Source organism: Salvelinus alpinus, chromosome 19, assembly GCF_045679555.1.
Source record: "Salvelinus alpinus chromosome 19, SLU_Salpinus.1, whole genome shotgun sequence".
Taxonomy (NCBI): Eukaryota; Metazoa; Chordata; class Actinopteri; order Salmoniformes; family Salmonidae; genus Salvelinus; species Salvelinus alpinus.
In genome coordinates, this window is record NC_092104.1 from 1,173,620 (window position 1) to 1,192,642 (window position 19,023).

The 19,023-nt window shown below is 44.5% G+C and overlaps 1 protein-coding gene across 3 annotated transcripts in view; it reads right to left on the minus strand.

Moving 5' to 3' along the window:
- Nucleotides 1-6,798: 6,798 nt before the first annotated feature.
- The window catches only part of mccc2 (methylcrotonyl-CoA carboxylase subunit 2), a 49,310-nt gene continuing 37,085 nt past the window's right edge, over nt 6,799-19,023 (minus strand). Inside the window, exons 12-18 of one of the 3 annotated variants that reach the window (XR_011668960.1) lie at nt 18,448-18,524; nt 18,263-18,329; nt 17,163-17,319; nt 15,924-16,038; nt 9,223-9,308; nt 8,430-8,683; nt 6,799-8,314 (exon numbers count right to left, since the gene is read on the minus strand). Coding sequence is in view for 1 of the 3 variants with exons in the window: in XM_071352004.1 (XP_071208105.1) it covers nt 8,566-8,683; nt 9,223-9,308; nt 15,924-16,038; nt 17,163-17,319; nt 18,263-18,329; nt 18,448-18,524 (620 nt within the window). In the remaining 2 variants the exon portion in view is untranslated. Of the gene's footprint in view, nt 8,684-9,222; nt 9,309-15,923; nt 16,039-17,162; nt 17,320-18,262; nt 18,330-18,447; nt 18,525-19,023 lie in introns of all 3 variants that reach the window. The other 2 variants (XR_011668961.1, XM_071352004.1) reach the window with 2 other exon arrangements.

A 19,023-nucleotide genomic window follows, 5' to 3' on the forward strand; every position in this document is an offset into this window, starting at 1 on the left:
AGTTGTACCCTTAAATTGAATAAGTTATTCAGAATAGGTTTATTTTTGTTTTTTTGATATAACATGTGTTCATAGGTAAAATTATCAGTTCCTTGGGGTTATGGTCTTTGGGTAAATACACAAATGTGCTTTGTTCATTCTGCATATAAAAAGTGATGTAAGTTACTCCAAAGGGTTTATTGGAGTGTGGGTTTTGTTGATAAATACATCATCTGTAATTCATCTGAGAGATCACCAGTAGAATAAGGGAGTTGTCATAAAAGGTGACGTCAGAATGCTTTAAGGCATGGGAGAGAATATCACCACAAGTGGGTGTGGAGCTCATACCCACCCTAATCGACTGAATAGTGAGGGACAACTGTGTCTGATGACCTGTGAACTGTATCAAATAATAGATATGTTGAAATGATATGGGCCAGGGTGAATTATGATTTAAAGGAATTGGGGTATTGAACTTTTATTACCAGGCCACTCATGAGAGAAAAACTGAGACAAAAGGGCTATTGGGAAATTAGATAATACTGGTAATAAAAGTGTTTAGTATAAATGTTAATTATTAAAGGGATGATGTGTATTGAATTGATAAGGTCAAATTTGAGTTAAAGTAAACACTGAGGATTGTTATCCTGAATATTGGGTTGGAAAATGTATTAAAAAAATAAAAAAAAATAACTGTTTAGTTATTTAGATATAGCACTGTTTAAATTTAATAGGCCTAGGGCCGCTCTGGAATCTAATCCTGGGACAAGGAGGTTGACAAAACTTCCAGAATATTAGATTACAGGTTTTTGTTTCTTTTGTTTTATAATGTCATTGGAATTGTAATGATAAAATGTAATGTTTAATTGAATAAAAAGGTAGTCTGTTGTGCGAAGATACCCATGAATGAAGAAGAAAGAGACCAATAATAACATGGGCAAAGAATGAAACAGATGGACGTTTTCTCCAGGTTTAATTACATTACAAGTAGTGGTAATATTGCAAATGTGCAATTATTATAATTTTTTTTTTTTTTTTTTTTTTCTCTTTTTCTCGTTTGGTCAATTTATTTTTGTTTTGAGGAACATATGGTTGTGTATATGTTCCTGAGGAGGGACTGATACTGATATAAATGATATATAAATTGACTTAAGGATGTTTTAAGTATGTATCAAACAATGGCAGTTATGGGTTAGGGGACTCATAAAAGAAGGTAATGGTAGTGAAGGGGTGTTATTTCTAGAAACTATGTATAAAAATAGAGATAATTCACAGAAAAGGAAAGACAGCTGGCTGTGTAAAATATAGGGACAATTCAAAAGTAAATAGAACAATTCACATATCTAAAGATATGGTAAAAAGAATAAGTGGTGGCATTTTGAACATTAGAGCAAAAGTTTAAGAAACTTATGACTTAGTTTTGTTAGGATTGGATATTAATCCAACTGGAAGATGCTTGAATGATTATATGTTATTTTACAGCAGTTGCTGTAGGGACAATCATTTGACTATCATTATGAATATTTCTGTGGCAGGAGGCCAGGTATTTGAGGCAGAATGGTTACATAGGGCTGTTATTAAAAATTAAGATTTAGTGATCTTGCTATAAGAAGGAAGTCTGTTGTCAGGGAATAACCCATGTGTTAGTGTGTATGTTCTCAGGAAAAAAAACAGCCAGAAATGGAAGGGCTTGGGCTGCATTCTGGAGACTGAGTGTACATCAAGATACACCAGGCTGGTGGTATACTTCTTACAACACTGCAGTGGTAAAGTTCTTCATGTTTCTCTTTGGTGGGTACATAAGTCTCACGAGAAGTGAGGTCCAGCTGAATAAAGGGTGAGCTTGAAAACACCATGACAGAGGACGTGGAATCAGAGAGAGAGAGAGAGAGAGACTAGATTCCACTATAGACATACTGGGTTGAGTTTGGGGGTTACTTGTTTCATTTTTTAATACATCATGTGAAAAAGAATAGATGATAGGATATTATACTCTAAACAAACATGTTAAAGGGATTGATATGAAAGCATAAACAGTGTTGAATTAATTCAAGAAGAGATCATGTTAATTGTAGGTTATGCACATGATTATCAGTTGAAATGGAGCAGATGGGAAACTAAGTAAAAATTGACATGATTTGGGAACACCTCTCAGAACCTGGGGCCGAAAGGGGAAGACTGGGTGGAAGCATGAGGAAGCTTTTTAGGGCTTTTATTTTTGTGGAGTCCAGCAGAAAAGTATCCTGGAGGCATAGAGTCAGGTAAAGAGAGAGTGGGAATTGTCATGGTCTCAGATTTCAGTTTGCATGAATATATTTATGCATAACACATAACATTGTCAATGCTGTTATGTTTTGTCTGTTGTTTTCCAAGTCTTATGTTTAGGAAAACAGAAGGAGAGGGGTTCGCCAGCTTCAGCTGGAATGTCAGTTTGTTGTGTGATGAGTGATGGAAGTAAGAGGATGTATGGTGCAATCATAGAACAGAGGCCATAAGTCTCTAAGTATGAATGCCTCACAGAAAGAAGGCAGAAACCTGAACCAGGACGAGAGGTTCCGCATCTGATGATCCAAGGGGACCAGAAGGACCTCTTACAGTGATACCAGGAGATCTAGTCTACGTTCGAGTGTTCCGGAGGAAGTGGGATCAACCGAGGAGAGAAGGACCCTATGAGGTGGGCAAAGCAACAAGAACGGCCGTCCAAGTGAAAGGAAGCTAGAGGTGGTACCATCTGAACCACTGCACCTGAGTCCCAACAGAAAGAAGGATACAACCACATAGAGATGAGGACACAGAGGATGCTGATTCACCAGGAGGGAGCCAGGGAGGAGCCAAGAAAACAGCAAATCACGTGAAAGCCAAAATACGACAAGTGCACCGACTAATGCACTCAGAAGAGGAGGAGAGGCCTCACAAGGCACAGAATGAGAACATCTTTTCCCTAAAAATTGAAACCTTCCAGATGGAAGTTAAGTCCGGCCTGAGGAGGGAGCCTCAGGTGAAGAAAGAGGAGGAAAAGTCCCGCAAGCTGAAGAAAATGGGGATTTCCCCACAATTGACTTTTAAACTTTTGAATGGTCTCCTTTACAGACAATTGAAGTTAGAACAACAAAAGAATAATGACATTGACATAACAGAAGTAACAGTGAATGCTAGTATAGAAACAACAGACTAATGCACAATCAAGATGTATGGTGGAAGCTGGAAGAGTAGAAAGGAATCAGCCGAACAATCCAAAAAGACTGACAAGGTTTGAATCTCTGTTCCACCTCAACTTATAACAGAAGCTGGAGAACTGAAGTCTATCTCAATCATAAGGATCAAACCCTTACCGGAGATGGCACTCTGTGGATGGACACATCACCAAACAAAGGGACAAGTCGTTTGTGATCCGAAAGGATGTGACCTGACATTAATCAAAGAAAAAGACGAGAGGGTGCTCATCATGAATCAGATTGAACCAGTTGAAGGTGAAGAATTAATAGTTGAAATAACAAGAACAACAGTGACCGAAGGGAGTAGCACCACGGTCATTAAGATTGATCCTACCCCTGCACCTGAACAGGAAGAACCTGTGACAACAACAAGGGTGGCGGCTGCTGTGACGACCACAGTAGCTACCACTAAGATGACATCGACCTCCCTTACCAAGCAGATCACTGTACCCACAAAGCATCCTGAGACATCAGAGTCAGGAAAGTTTTTTACTGACATTTGGAACTTTCTGATAAACTCTAATGATCTACCTCAAGATAAGAACATTGAAAAAGCGACAGAATTAGATATATTAGACACACTCAAGGACAGCACACGAGAAGAAGTAGTGAAGAACGAGTGGTACAAATGGGCTAAGTATATGGCAAACAAACACAGAATGGACAATTGTATTTTGTGTAGAAAATCACATTTGTCTGATCTTTTAATAGTTTCTGAACTGTCATCATTTAAAAACTGTGTAAATTGGAAAAAGGACCATTGTACCAATAGAAAGTATTCTATTCCCTTGTGTGACATAGAATATAGGATTGCTCTGGGTAAGCACTAGGGGTAAAACTATGTTGAATAAGACCATGTTGGGAGACAATGATTGTGATGCCTATAACATTAGGACTGAATTAACTGTACCTCAATTAGACAGAGGTACCGTGATTGAAGGAAAATATGAATGTTTTTACAGACACCACACCGAAGGAATTGATGTAGGAAACACCACAGTAGAAGTGATACTATTTGGGTGTTAGAGAATGTGGGAGTTCGTAAAAGTAATGATAAAGGGTTGATTATGAATAGAAAAGGGTTGTGTGGTCACATAACTCAGGTTGCACCGTCTCTCACTATGCTAAAGAATCAAGACAGAGGTATTGCGGATAATTTCTGGATGTGTGGAAAAAACAAATTGTTGAATGTATTGCCTAATGAATGGATTGGTCTTTGTGTCTTAGTAAGAGCAATTCAACAGGTTACCATTATTAAATCACCCCACGATGACTATGTTAATTCTAGAGTTAAAAGGAAGTATGAGGAAGACCCTGAGGTATACCTTGATGCAATTGGCCAGCCTAGAGGTGTACCTCGAGAGTTCAAGGCAAGAGATGAAGTTAAATCAGGATTTGAATCTATGTTTTTGTGGATGACACCAAATAAAAATTTAGAGTGGATTAATTATATATATATTATAACCAACAGATGTTTATTAACTATACTGATTCGGCTCCAACGGCGTTGGGGGAACAGGTACAGGCTACCAGTAAAATGACTTGGCGAAATAGACAGGCTCTCCATTGGCTCTTAGCGGAGAAGGGTGGAGTTTGTGTCATGTTTGGGGATGACTGTTGCACCTTTATTCCCAATATTGCTATGGACAAACTCAAAGGATTATGAGCAGAAGTAAAGGCTAATACTGGTTTAGACTCCCTTGTATGGGATTGGTTAGTCCTAGCGTTAGGAAAGTGGGGAGCCATGTTTGCTAGGATGGCCATCGTGTTGGAAGGAGGGTTATTGACTCTGGGTATTGTAGTTTGTTGTGTTATACCCCTGGTAAAGTTAATTGTGGTTCAGACAACAGTTAAACAGATGTCTGTAATGAGAGATGACTCTCCTGTGGTGATTAATTTTGTACCAGGAAGCCCAGGCAATTATACCAATAAGTATGGAAAGCCTTGCAATGCGGTTGGAGGACCTCTTGACTGCCCCTTTGGTAACCCTAACTGTCTCTATGAAGTGATTGGGGGGGGTGGTCATGCGTGTCACGATTTTCGTAAGGATGGTTTCCATGTATATGTTCAATTACCCAGTTCAGATATATGTTTACTTATACATGTCCACAAAAAGTGGCATTTGCGTCACTATTGCAAGTGGTGTACAAAAATTCATGAGGATGGTCATAACCATCACCCAGAACCTTTTTTCTGTGCCAAGTGTTAAAGAGGAGATTGTCTTATTTGTAAGGATGTTGTTGAAATGTTTGGTCTCGTTAGGTTTTCTTTAATGTTTCTGATTGGATCTTTTACTCTTATGAATATTGGAGATGTTTGGTCTAGTTGGTTTATATGCTTCACTTTGTTTTTATTTTTTGTATTTTCTTGTTTATCATAGGTTTTTTCATTTACTATCCCAAAGTCTTATTTGTATCATTTATGTGGCTTAATAGCCCCAGAGGGGGGATTGTAGTAGTAACATAAGCTAGCTGAACATTAAAAATAGACTTCTAAGACAATTGCACACACTAAGGATAGGGGAGAGCAGAACAAAGGGCAACTGGACACACTAATGCTAGAACAGACACATAGTCTGACAAATTCCACTCAGGACACATACCAGAGACACGTAGGCGCCTAGGGAAATTGGACACCTAGATATATAGTCTGCTGATTCCCTTAAGTGCATGAGACTAGACATGTAGGCGCCTAAGAGAATTGGACACACTAAGATAGGGGGTCCAGCCACCATTATAAACTAATTGAAAGCAGATGGCGTTATAGGGCGTGAACAAGTAGGAAGCTTGAACTAAAGGATGATGGTGGGGAATGACTTCAGAAAGGAAACTTCATTTGCATAGGGGAGGGACATAATACTATGTGTGTATAAATATAGGAAATGGACTTCTGGGGGGGGTGGGTTCCGCGGGGTGTGTTCCGCGGGGACATGCCAGTTGGCTGTACAGTTGTAATAAAGAGCATGTTTGAATTTACAAGTTCTGATAAGCGTTGTATTTGAAAATGATTTTCCACGACAGGGTGAAGGAGATTGAGGTGGGGATCATGATCTGAGTTCCTGCAGTGTCCTGTAAGGGTGAAGGAGATTGAGGTGGGGGACCATGATCTGAGTTCCTGCAGTGTCCTGTAAGGGTGAAGGAGATTGAGGTGGGGATCATGATCTGAGTTCCTGCAGTGTCCTGTAAGGGTGAAGGAGATTGAGGTGGGGATCATGATCTGAGTTCCTGCAGTGTCCTGTAAGGGTGAAGGAGATTGAGGTGGGGATCATGATCTGAGTTCCTGCAGTGTCCTGTAAGGGTGAAGGAGATTGAGGTGGCAGAAGTTAGAACGACCACCCGATTTCTCAATGCTAACTGGGAAGTCCTTGTGACACGGTGAAATTCTACAGTACATTACAATTTTCAATAAATATCCATTGATCATTTAATATTTCACTGTTCTGTTTCAATCGAATAAAAATGGAGATTTAACAAACATTGACCAGCATCAATACAGGCCGTTTCAAAACATGTTACCAAGTGTTCAAAAACCTCAACAATTAAAAGATATTAATATGGGGAAAACAATGTTTCTGTAAATACATAATGAAACAAAAAAACACAGGTTTACATGTGTGGCCAGTTCATTTAATTGGTGAACACCAGAGTGTTAATCCAAAATCTGGAGAAAATAGAAGCAACAAACACAAAAAAACAGAGTTAGAAAGAAAGAGACTCCCAGAGGCGTAGTGATACGACTCCTGATGTTTGACTATATCAGAAGACGTAGAGAGGCACTGAGTGTGATCAGGAGGACACTTTAGTATTCTGGTTCGATTACTTATCTCAGACTTTTAACACAAGTCTCCTTATTGACACTGATTCATGATTTATGCTGAAGTCAAGAGTTGTGTGTAAATGTCTCCCCTTTACAGGATACAGATTCAGTTGGAACAAAGGTGACAGTTTAATACATTTTCCAGAACAAAAATCTTCTTCTATGGTCAGGCACCACACACTACTGACAACGCTGCCTGGGGTTGTGCAATATACTGTTTCTACAAAATACACTATTGTCCCAAATGTCTCCCTATTCCCTATATAGTGCACTACATTTGACCAGGGCCCATGGGGTAGTAGTGCACTACATAGGGAATAGGGTTCCAATTGGAACGCCCAATATACAGGATACAGTCCTTGTAGACTCTACAGTACAGACTGGCTCCAGAGTCTGTCCTCTAGTGGACCTGTGGATGTTTAGTCTGTCCTCTAGTGGACCTGTGGATGATTAGTCTGTCCTCTAGTGGACCTGTGGATGTTTAGTCTGTCCTCTAGTGGACCTGTGGATGTTTAGTCTGTCCTCTAGTGGGCCTGTGGATGTTTAGTCTGTCCTCTAGTGGGCCTGTGGATGATTAGTCTGTCCTCTAGTGGGCCTCTAGTGGGCCTGTGGATGATTAGTCTGTCCTCTAGTGTGCCTGTGGATGTTTAGTCTGTCCTCTAGTGGACCTGTGGATGTTTAGTCTGTCCTCTAGTGGGCCTCTAGTGTGCCTGTGGATGTTTAGTCTGTCCTCTAGTGGGCCTGTGGATGTTTAGTCTGTCCTCTAGTGGGCCTGTGGATGATTAGTCTGTCCTCTAGTGGGCCTCTAGTGTGCCTGTGGATGTTTAGTCTGTCCTCTAGTGGGCCTGTGGATGTTTAGTCTGTCCTCTAGTGGACCTGTGGATGTTTAGTCTGTCCTCTAGTGGGCCTGTGGATGATTAGTCTGTCCTCTAGTGTGCCTCTAGTGGACCTGTGGATGTTTAGTCTGTCCTCTAGTGGGACAGTGGATGATTAGTCTGTCCTCTAGTGGGCCTCTAGTGGGCCTGTGGATGTTTAGTCTGTCCTCTAGTGGGCCTGTGGATGATTAGTCTGTCCTCTAGTGGGCCTCTAGTGGATGTTTAGTCTGTCCTCTAGTGGGCCTGTGGATGTTTAGTCTGTCCTCTAGTGGACCTGTGGATGTTTAGTCTGTCCTCTAGTGGGCCTGTGGATGTTTAGTCTGTCCTCTAGTGGACCTGTGGATGTTTAGTCTGTCCTCTAGTGGGCCTGTGGATGATTAGTCTGTCCTCTAGTGGGCCTGTGGATGATTAGTCTGTCCTCTAGTGGGCCTCTAGTGGACCTGTGGATGTTTAGTCTGTCCTCTAATGGGCCTCTAGTGGGCCTGTGGATGTTTAGTCTGTCCTCTAGTGGGCCTGTGGATGTTTAGTCTGTCCTCTAGTGGGCCTGTGGATGATTAGTCTGTCCTCTAATGGGCCTCTAGTGGGCCTGTGGATGTTTAGTCTGTCCTCTAGTGGGCCTCTAGTGGACCTGTGGATGTTTAGTCTGTCCTCTAGTGGGCCTCTAGTGGACCTGTGGATGTTTACATCCGGAACACTCCGAAGCGTGTCCTCTGTGTCGGGGCATTGAGTGTAGCACTGAGACTCATTCCCAGAACCAGACGTGTGTCAGCCGGGTCGATGATACCGTCATCCCACAGCCTACACAGACGGGCAGAAAGACAGACAGAACAACATGGAAGATAAAACAGAAGGTAAAACTCACAATAGATAATATTGTATTTATTTAAATGTTCTTTTGTATTTTATATTTTTTAACTACATTGTTGGTTAGAGCCTGTAAGTAAGTATTACACTGTAATGTCTACGACTGTTGTATTTGGCACATGTGACTAATACAATTTGATTTGAGATACTCTTCATAATTCATTATAAGCACATTAATAATGCATCATAGACCGCCTTATGAACTACGCATCACAGACCGCCTTGTGAACTATGCATCACAGACCGCCTTGTGAGCTACGCATCACAGACCGCCTTACGAACTATGCATCATAGACCGCCTTGTGAACTACGCATCACAGACCGCCTTGTGAGCTACGCATCACAGACCGCCTTGTGAACTATGCATCACAGACCGCCTTGTGAGCTACGCATCACAGACCGCCTTACGAACTATGCGTCACAGACCGCCTTACGAACTATGCATCATAGACGGGGTGATGCCGATATCTCACCTAGCGCTGGAGAAGTAGGGACTTCCTTCCTCTTCAAACCGTTTGACGATGGGTTCCTTCATGGCGGCCTCCTGCTCTGCTGTGAACTGAACATGGAACACTGGTTATATTAGTTAGTCCTGTAACAGCCTAGATCAGCCCTTTCCAACCCTCTCTAGTCTAGATGTTAACCCACTGAGATATGGAGTAATACTGACCTCCTGTCCTCTCTAGTCCCCTGGTCTGTAGTCTAGATGTTAACCCACTGAGATATGGAGTAATACTGACCTCTCTAGTCCGCTGGTCTGTAGTCTAGATGTTAACCCACTGAGATATGGAGTAATACTGACCTCTCTAGTCCCCTGGTCTGTAGTCTAGATGTTAACCCACTGAGATATGGAGTAATACTGACCTCTCTAGTCCGCTGGTCTGTAGTCTAGATGTTAACCTACTGAGATATGGTGTAATACTGACCTCTCTAGTCCGCTGGTCTCTAGTCTAGATGTTAACCCACTGAGATATGGAGTAATACTGACCTCTCTAGTCCACTGGTCTGTAGTCTAGATGTTAACCCACTGAGATATGGAGTAATACTGACCTCTCTAGTCCGCTGGTCTGTAGTCTAGATGTTAACCCACTGAGATATGGAGTAATACTGACCTCTCTAGTCCCCTGGTCTGTAGTCTAGATGTTAACCCACTGAGATATGGAGTAATACTGACCTCTCTAGTCCGCTGGTCTGTAGTCTAGATGTTAACCCACTGAGATATGGAGTAATACTGACCTCTCTAGTCCGCTGGTCTGTAGTCTAGATGTTAACCCACTGAGATATGGAGTAATACTGACCTCTCTAGTCCGCTGGTCTGTAGTCTAGATGTTAACACACTGAGATATGGAGTAATACTGACCTCTCTAGTCCGCTGGTCTGTAGTCTAGATGTTAACCCACTGAGATATGGAGTAATACTGACCTCTCTAGTCCGCTGGTCTGTAGTCTAGATGTTAACCCACTGAGATATGGAGTAATACTGACCTCTCTAGTCCGCTGGTCTTTAGTCTAGATGTTAACCCACTGAGATATGGAGTAATACTGACCTCTCTAGTCCGCTGGTCTGTAGTCTAGATGTTAACCCACTGAGATATGGAGTAATACTGACCTCTCTAGTCCGCTGGTCTGTAGTCTAGATGTTAACCCACTGAGATATGGAGTAATACTGACCTCTCTAGTCCGCTGGTCTGTAGTCTAGATGTTAACCCACTGAGATATGGAGTAATACTGACCTCTCTAGTCCGCTGGTCTGTAGTCTAGATGTTAACCCACTGAGATATGGAGTAATACTGACCTCCTGACCTCTCTAGTCCGCTGGTCTCTAGTCTAGATGTTAACCCACTGAGATATGGTGTAATACTGACCTCTCTAGTCCGCTGGTCTGTAGTCTAGATGTTAACCCACTGAGATATGGAGTAATACTGACCTCTCTAGTCCCCTGGTCTGTAGTCTAGATGTTAACCCACTGAGATATGGTGTAATACTGACCTCTCTAGTCCGCTGGTCTGTAGTCTAGATGTTAACCCACTGAGATATGGAGTAATACTGACCTCTCTAGTCCGCTGGTCTGTAGTCTAGATGTTAACCCACTGAGATATGGAGTAATACTGACCTCTCTAGTCCGCTGGTCTGTAGTCTAGATGTTAACCCACTGAGATATGGAGTAATACTGACCTCTCTAGTCCGCTGGTCTGTAGTCTAGATGTTAACCCACTGAGATATGGAGTAATACTGACCTCTCTAGTCCGCTGGTCTGTAGTCTAGATGTTAACCCACTGAGATATGGAGTAATACTGACCTCCTGACCTCTCTAGTCCGCTGGTCTCTAGTCTAGATGTTAACCCACTGAGATATGGTGTAATACTGACCTCTCTAGTCCGCTGGTCTGTAGTCTAGATGTTAACCCACTGAGATATGGAGTAATACTGACCTCTCTAGTCCCCTGGTCTGTAGTCTAGATGTTAACCCACTGAGATATGGTGTAATACTGACCTCTCTAGTCCGCTGGTCTGTAGTCTAGATGTTAACCCACTGAGATATGGAGTAATACTGACCTCTCTAGTCCGCTGGTCTGTAGTCTAGATGTTAACCTACTGAGATATGGTGTAATACTGACCTCTCTAGTCCGCTGGTCTCTAGTCTAGATGTTAACCCTCTGAGATATGGAGTAATACTGACCTCTCTAGTCCGCTGGTCTGTAGTCTAGATGTTAACCCACTGAGATATGGTGTAATACTGACCTCTCTAGTCCGCTGGTCTGTAGTCTAGATGTTAACCCACTGAGATATGGAGTAATACTGACCTCTCTAGTCCGCTGGTCTGTAGTCTAGATGTTAACCCACTGAGATATGGAGTAATACTGACCTCTCTAGTCCGCTGGTCTTTAGTCTAGATGTTAACCCACTGAGATATGGAGTAATACTGACCTCTCTAGTCCGCTGGTCTGTAGTCTAGATGTTAACCCACTGAGATATGGAGTAATACTGACCTCTCTAGTCCGCTGGTCTGTAGTCTAGATGTTAACCCACTGAGATATGGAGTAATACTGACCTCTCTAGTCCGCTGGTCTGTAGTCTAGATGTTAACCCACTGAGATATGGAGTAATACTGACCTCCTGACCTCTCTAGTCCGCTGGTCTCTAGTCTAGATGTTAACCCACTGAGATATGGTGTAATACTGACCTCTCTAGTCCGCTGGTCTGTAGTCTAGATGTTAACCCACTGAGATATGGAGTAATACTGACCTCTCTAGTCCCCTGGTCTGTAGTCTAGATGTTAACCCACTGAGATATGGAGTAATACTGACCTCTCTAGTCCGCTGGTCTGTAGTCTAGATGTTAACCCACTGAGATATGGAGTAATACTGACCTCTCTAGTCCGCTGGTCTGTAGTCTAGATGTTAACCCACTGAGATATGGTGTAATACTGACCTCTCTAGTCCGCTGGTCTGTAGTCTAGATGTTAACCCACTGAGATATGGAGTAATACTGACCTCTCTAGTCCGCTGGTCTGTAGTCTAGATGTTAACCTACTGAGATATGGTGTAATACTGACCTCTCTAGTCCGCTGGTCTCTAGTCTAGATGTTAACCCTCTGAGATATGGAGTAATACTGACCTCTCTAGTCCGCTGGTCTGTAGTCTAGATGTTAACCCACTGAGATATGGTGTAATACTGACCTCTCTAGTCCGCTGGTCTGTAGTCTAGATGTTAACCCACTGAGATATGGAGTAATACTGACCTCTCTAGTCCGCTGGTCTGTAGTCTAGATGTTAACCCACTGAGATATGGAGTAATACTGACCTCCTGACCTCTCTAGTCCCCTGGTCTGTAGTCTAGATGTTAACCCACTGAGATATGGAGTAATACTGACCTCCTGTCCTCTCTAGCCCGCTGGTCTCTAGTCTAGATGTTAACCCACTGAGATATGGTGTAATACTGACCTCCTGACCTCTCTAGTCCCCTGGTCTGTAGTCTAGATGTTAACCCACTGAGATATGGAGTAATACTGACCTCCTGTCCTCTCTAGCCCGCTGGTCTGTAGTCTAGATGTTAACCCACTGAGATATGGAGTAATACTGACCTCTCTAGTCTGCTGGTCTGTAGTCTAGATGTTAACCCACTGAGATATGGAGTAATACTGACCTCTCTAGTCCGCTGGTCTGTAGTCTAGATGTTAACCCACTGAGATATGGAGTAATAATGACCTCCTGACCTCTCTAGTCTGCTGGTCTGTAGTCTAGATGTTAACCCACTGAGATATGGAGTAATACTGACCTCTCTAGTCCGCTGGTCTTTAGTCTAGATGTTAACCCACTGAGATATGGAGTAATACTGACCTCTCTAGTCCGCTGGTCTGTAGTCTAGATGTTAACCCACTGAGATATGGAGTAATACTGACCTCTCTAGTCCGCTGGTCTGTAGTCTAGATGTTAACCCACTGAGATATGGAGTAATACTGACCTCCTGACCTCTCTAGTCCGCTGGTCTGTAGTCTAGATGTTAACCCACTGAGATATGGAGTAATACTGACCTCTCTAGTCCGTTGGTCTGTAGTCTAGATGTTAACCCACTGAGATATGGAGTAATACTGACCTCTCTAGTCCGCTGGTCTGTAGTCTAGATGTTAACCCACTGAGATATGGAGTAATACTGACCTCTCTAGTCCGCTGGTCTGTAGTCTAGATGTTAACCCACTGAGATATGGAGTAATACTGACCTCCTGACCTCTCTAGTCTGCTGGTCTGTAGTCTAGATGTTAACCCACTGAGATATGGAGTAATACTGACCTCTCTAGTCCGCTGGTCTTTAGTCTAGATGTTAACCCACTGAGATATGGAGTAATACTGACCTCTCTAGTCCGCTGGTCTGTAGTCTAGATGTTAACCCACTGAGATATGGAGTAATACTGACCTCTCTAGTCCGCTGGTCTGTAGTCTAGATGTTAACCCACTGAGATATGGAGTAATACTGAACTCTCTAGTCCGCTGGTCTGTAGTCTAGATGTTAACCCACTGAGATATGGAGTAATACTGACCTCTCTAGTCCGCTGGTCTGTAGTCTAGATGTTAACCCACTGAGATATGGAGTAATACTGACCTCTCTAGTCCGCTGGTCTGTAGTCTAGATGTTAACCCACTGAGATATGGAGTAATACTGTCCTCCCTAGTCCGCTGGTCTGTAGTCTAGATGTTAACCCACTGAGATATGGAGTAATACTGTCCTCTCTAGTCCGCTGGTCTGTAGTCTAGATGTTAACCCACTGAGATATGGAGTAATACTGACCTCTCTAGTCCGCTGGTCTGTAGTCTAGATGTTAACCCACTGAGATATGGAGTAATACTGACCTCTCTAGTCCGCTGGTCTGTAGTCTAGATGTTAACCCACTGAGATATGGAGTAATACTGACCTCTCTAGTCCGCTGGTCTGTAGTCTAGATGTTAACCCACTGAGATATGGAGTAATACTGACCTCTCTAGTCCGCTGGTCTGTAGTCTAGATGTTAACCCACTGAGATATGGAGTAATACTGACCTCCTGACCTCTCTAGTCCGCTGGTCTGTAGTCTAGATGTTAACCCACTGAGATATGGAGTAATACTGACCTCTCTAGTCCGCTGGTCTCTAGTCTAGATGTTAACCCACTGAGATATGGAGTAATACTGACCTCCTGACCTCTCTAGTCCGCTGGTCTGTAGTCTAGATGTTAACCCACTGAGATATGGAGTAATACTGACCTCCTTGCCCTCTCTAGTCCGCTGGTCTGTAGTCTAGATGTTAACCCACTGAGATATGGAGTAATACTGACCTCCTGTCCTCTCTAGTCCGCTGGTCTCTAGTCTAGATGTTAACCCACTGAGATATGGAGTAATACTGACCTCCTGTCCTCTCTAGTCCGCTGGTCTCTAGTCTAGATGTTAACCCACTGAGATATGGAGTAATACTGACCTCCTTGCCCTCTCTAGTCCGCTGGTCTCTAGTCTAGATGTTAACCCACTGAGATATGGAGTAATACTGACCTCCTGTCCTCTCTAGTCCGCTGGTCTCTAGTCTAGATGTTAACCCACTGAGATATGGAGTAATACTGACCTCCTGTCCTCTCTAGTCCGCTGGTCTCTAGTCTAGATGTTAACCCACTGAGATATGGAGTAATACTGACCTCTCTAGTCCGCTGGTCTCTAGTCTAGATGTTAACCCACTGAGATATGGAGTAATACTGACCTCTCTAGTCCGCTGGTCTCTAGTCTAGATGTTAACCCACTGAGATATGGAGTAATACTGACCTCTCTAGTCCGCTGGTCTCTAGTCTAGATGTTAACCCACTGAGATATGGAGTAATACTGACCTCCTTGCCCTCTCTAGTCCGCTGGTCTCTAGTCTAGATGTTAACCCACTGAGATATGGAGTAATACTGACCTCCTTGCCCTCTCTAGTCCGCTGGTCTCTAGTCTAGATGTTAACCCACTGAGATATGGAGTAATACTGACCTCCTGTCCTCTCTAGTCCGCTGGTCTCTAGTCTAGATGTTAACCCACTGAGATATGGAGTAATACTGACCTCCTTGCCCTCTCTAGTCCGCTGGTCTCTAGTCTAGATGTTAACCCACTGAGATATGGAGTAATACTGACCTCCTTGCCCTCTCTAGTCCGCTGGTCTGTAGTCTAGATGTTAACCCACTGAGATATGGAGTAATACTGACCTCCTTGCCCTCTCTAGTCCGCTGGTCTCTAGTCTAGATGTTAACCCACTGAGATATGGAGTAATACTGACCTCCTGTCCTCTCTAGTCCGCTGGTCTGTAGTCTAGATGTTAACCCACTGAGATATGGAGTAATACTGACCTCTCTAGTCCGCTGGTCTCTAGTCTAGATGTTAACCCACTGAGATATGGAGTAATACTGACCTCTCTAGTCCGCTGGTCTGTAGTCTAGATGTTAACCCACTGAGATATGGAGTAATACTGACCTCCTTGCCCTCTCTAGTCCGCTGGTCTCTAGTCTAGATGTTAACCCACTGAGATATGGAGTAATACTGACCTCCTTGCCCTCTCTAGTCCACTGGTCTGTAGTCTAGATGTTAACCCACTGAGATATGGAGTAATACTGACCTCCTTGCCCTCTCTAGTCCGCTGGTCTCTAGTCTAGATGTTAACCCACTGAGATATGGAGTAATACTGACCTCCTTGCCCTCTCTAGTCCGCTGGTCTCTAGTGATGGTAGCGAGTACGGTGGCAGCCTGTTCTCCCCCCATCACAGAGATACGGGAGTTGGGCCACATGTACAGAAACCGGGGGCTGGAGGAGAGGAGGACACATGTTGTTTACTGTACATGAGGAACCACGGGTCCCTCTAGCTACCAGGACAGGAAGGCCTAATCCTAGGACAAACCCTTCAGTAGAATAGTTCTGTCCATACAGGGCGGGGGTCATCAGCTAGATTCAGTCGCAGGATAATAGTTTCTTGACTGGACGGTGGCATGAATCCCAAAACAGCTTACATTTATGGTCTGTAGTCTCTATTATGTGCAGGAAACACTTCGGAACATATTTCTTAAATTAAAAGCTGATTTCCTGGTGTTTTTACACTCTTTTATGTCCAACAATGAAAATTCCACACACTTATTTATTTTTGCTCAGTACTTAGGGGGCCAGACCACCCCCCCCCGGACCATACCACCCCCCCCCGGACCACCAGTTGGGGAACACTGATATAGGGTATACCCGCAGGCTTGACAGGCCATGACATTAGGACCTGTATTGTCGGGTGGTGTAGTGTGCACTATGTAGTGTGTAGGGTATACCCGTAGGCTAGACAGGCCATGTCATTAGGACCTGTATTGTCGGGTGGTGTAGTGTGCACTATGTAGTGTGTAGGGTATACCCGCAGGCTTGACAGGCCATGACATTAGGACCTGTATTGTCGGGTGGTGTAGTGTGCACTATGTAGTGTGTAGGGTATACCCGCAGGCTTGACAGGCCATGACATTAGGACCTGTATTGTCGGGTGGTGTAGTGTGTACTATGTAGTGTGCACTATGTAGTGTGTAGGGTATACCCGTAGGCTAGACAGGCCATGTCATTAGGACCTGTATTGTCGGGTGGTGTAGTGTGCACTATGTAGTGTGTAGGGTATACCCGCAGGCTTGACAGGCCATGACATTAGGACCTGTATTGTCGGGTGGTGTAGTGTGTACTATGTAGTGTGCACTATGTAGTGTGTAGGGTATACCCGTAGGCTAGACAGGCCATGTCATTAGGACCTGTATTGTCGGGTGGTGTAGTGTGCACTATGTAGTGTGCACTATGTAGTGTGTAGGGTATACCCGTAGGCTAGACAGGCCATGTCATTAGGACCTGTATTGCCAGGTGGTGTAGTGTGTACACTATGTAGTGTGCACTATGTAGTGTGTAGGGTATACCTGTATGCTCTGCCACACATGCCGTAGTTGCCCGCTCCATACGAGCCGCCGATGATCACCGTGATCTTGGGCACGTTGGCACACGCAACCGCCGTGACCATCTTAGCCCCGTCCTTGGCGATGCCACCTGCCTCGTACTCCCTGCCCACCATGAAGCCTGCAGAGATAGAGACAGAGGGGGGAGGACAGAGGGGGGATGAGGACAGAGGGGGGATGAGGACAGAGAGGGAGGAGGACAGAGGGGGGATGAGGACAGAGGGGGGATGAGGACAGAGGGGGGATGAGGACAGAGGGGGAGGAGGACAGAGGGGGAGGAGGACAGAGGGGGATGAGGACAGAGGGGGATGAGGACAGAGGGGGGATGAGGACAGAGAGGGGATGAGGACAGAGAGGGAGGAGGACAGAGGGGGATGAGGACAGAGGGGGGATGAGGACAGAGAGGGAGGAGGACAGAGGGGGATGAGGACAGAGGGGGGATGAGGACAGAGAGGGAGGAGGACAGAGGGGGGATGAGGACAGAGGGGGGATGAGGACAGAGAGGGATGAGGACAGAGAGGGAGGAGGACAGAGGGGGGATGAGGACAGAGGGGGGATGAGGACAGAGAGGGGAGTAGGACAGAGAGGGAGTAGGACAGAGAGGGAGTAGGACAAAGGGGGGTGAGGACAGAGGGGGGATGAGGACAGAGGGGGGATGAGGACAGAGGGGGGATGAGGACAGAGGGGGGATGAGGACAGAGGGGGGATGAGGACAGAGAGGGGATGAGGACAGAGAGGGAGTAGGACAGAGGGGGGTGAGGACAGAGAGGGGTGAGGACAGAGAGGGGTGAGGACAGAGGGGGGTGAGGACAGAGAGGGGTGAGGACAGAGAGGGGTGAGGACAGAGGGGGGTGAGGACAGAGAGGGGTGAGGACAGAGAGGGGTGAGGACAGAGAGGGGATGAGGACAGAGAGGGAGTAGGACAGAGGGGGGTGAGGACAGAGAGGGGTGAGGACAGAGAGGGATGAGGACAGAGGGAGAGAGCACAAAACAAAAAGATGAAACATTGAACTTCATACACCCTGCCAGCCATGTCTTGTAGAAGGAACCTCGTCTGTACTTACCTGTGATGTTTTGTAGGAAGATAAGTGGAATGTTTCTCTGACAGCATAACTCTATGAAATGAGTTGCCTGGAACACAGTAATGCAGAAGTCATTATGTACATAGTGGTTATTTTACTGTGAACTAAAATATCCTACTTCTCTGCCGTCATGTGTCAGATCACCTTCCTCAACGGCAGAAACTTACTTTCTTAGCAGACTCTGAGAACAGGACTCCATTGTTACCAATGATTCCAACAGGGTAACCAAATATCCTGGAGAAGCCTGCGGACAGACGTGAGATGGAATCAATCACACCTGTACTTCAACACACAGGTCTAATCACACCTGTACTTCAACAACACACAGGTCTAATCACACCTGTACTTCAACAACACACAGGTCTAATCACACCTGTACTTCAACAACACACAGGTCTAATCACACCTGTACTTCAACAACACACAGGTCTAATCACACCTGTACTTCAACAACACACAGGTCTAATCACACCTGTACTTCAACACACAGGTCTAATCACACCTGTACTTCAACAACACACAGGTCTAATCACACCTGTACTTCAACAACACACAGGTCTAATCACACCTGTACTTCAACAACACACAGGTCTAATCACACCTGTACTTCAACACACAGGTCTAATCACACCTGTACTTCAACAACACACAGGTCTAATCACACCTGTACTTCAACAACACACAGGTCTAATCACACCTGTACTTCAACAACACACAGGTCTAATCACACCTGTACTTCAACA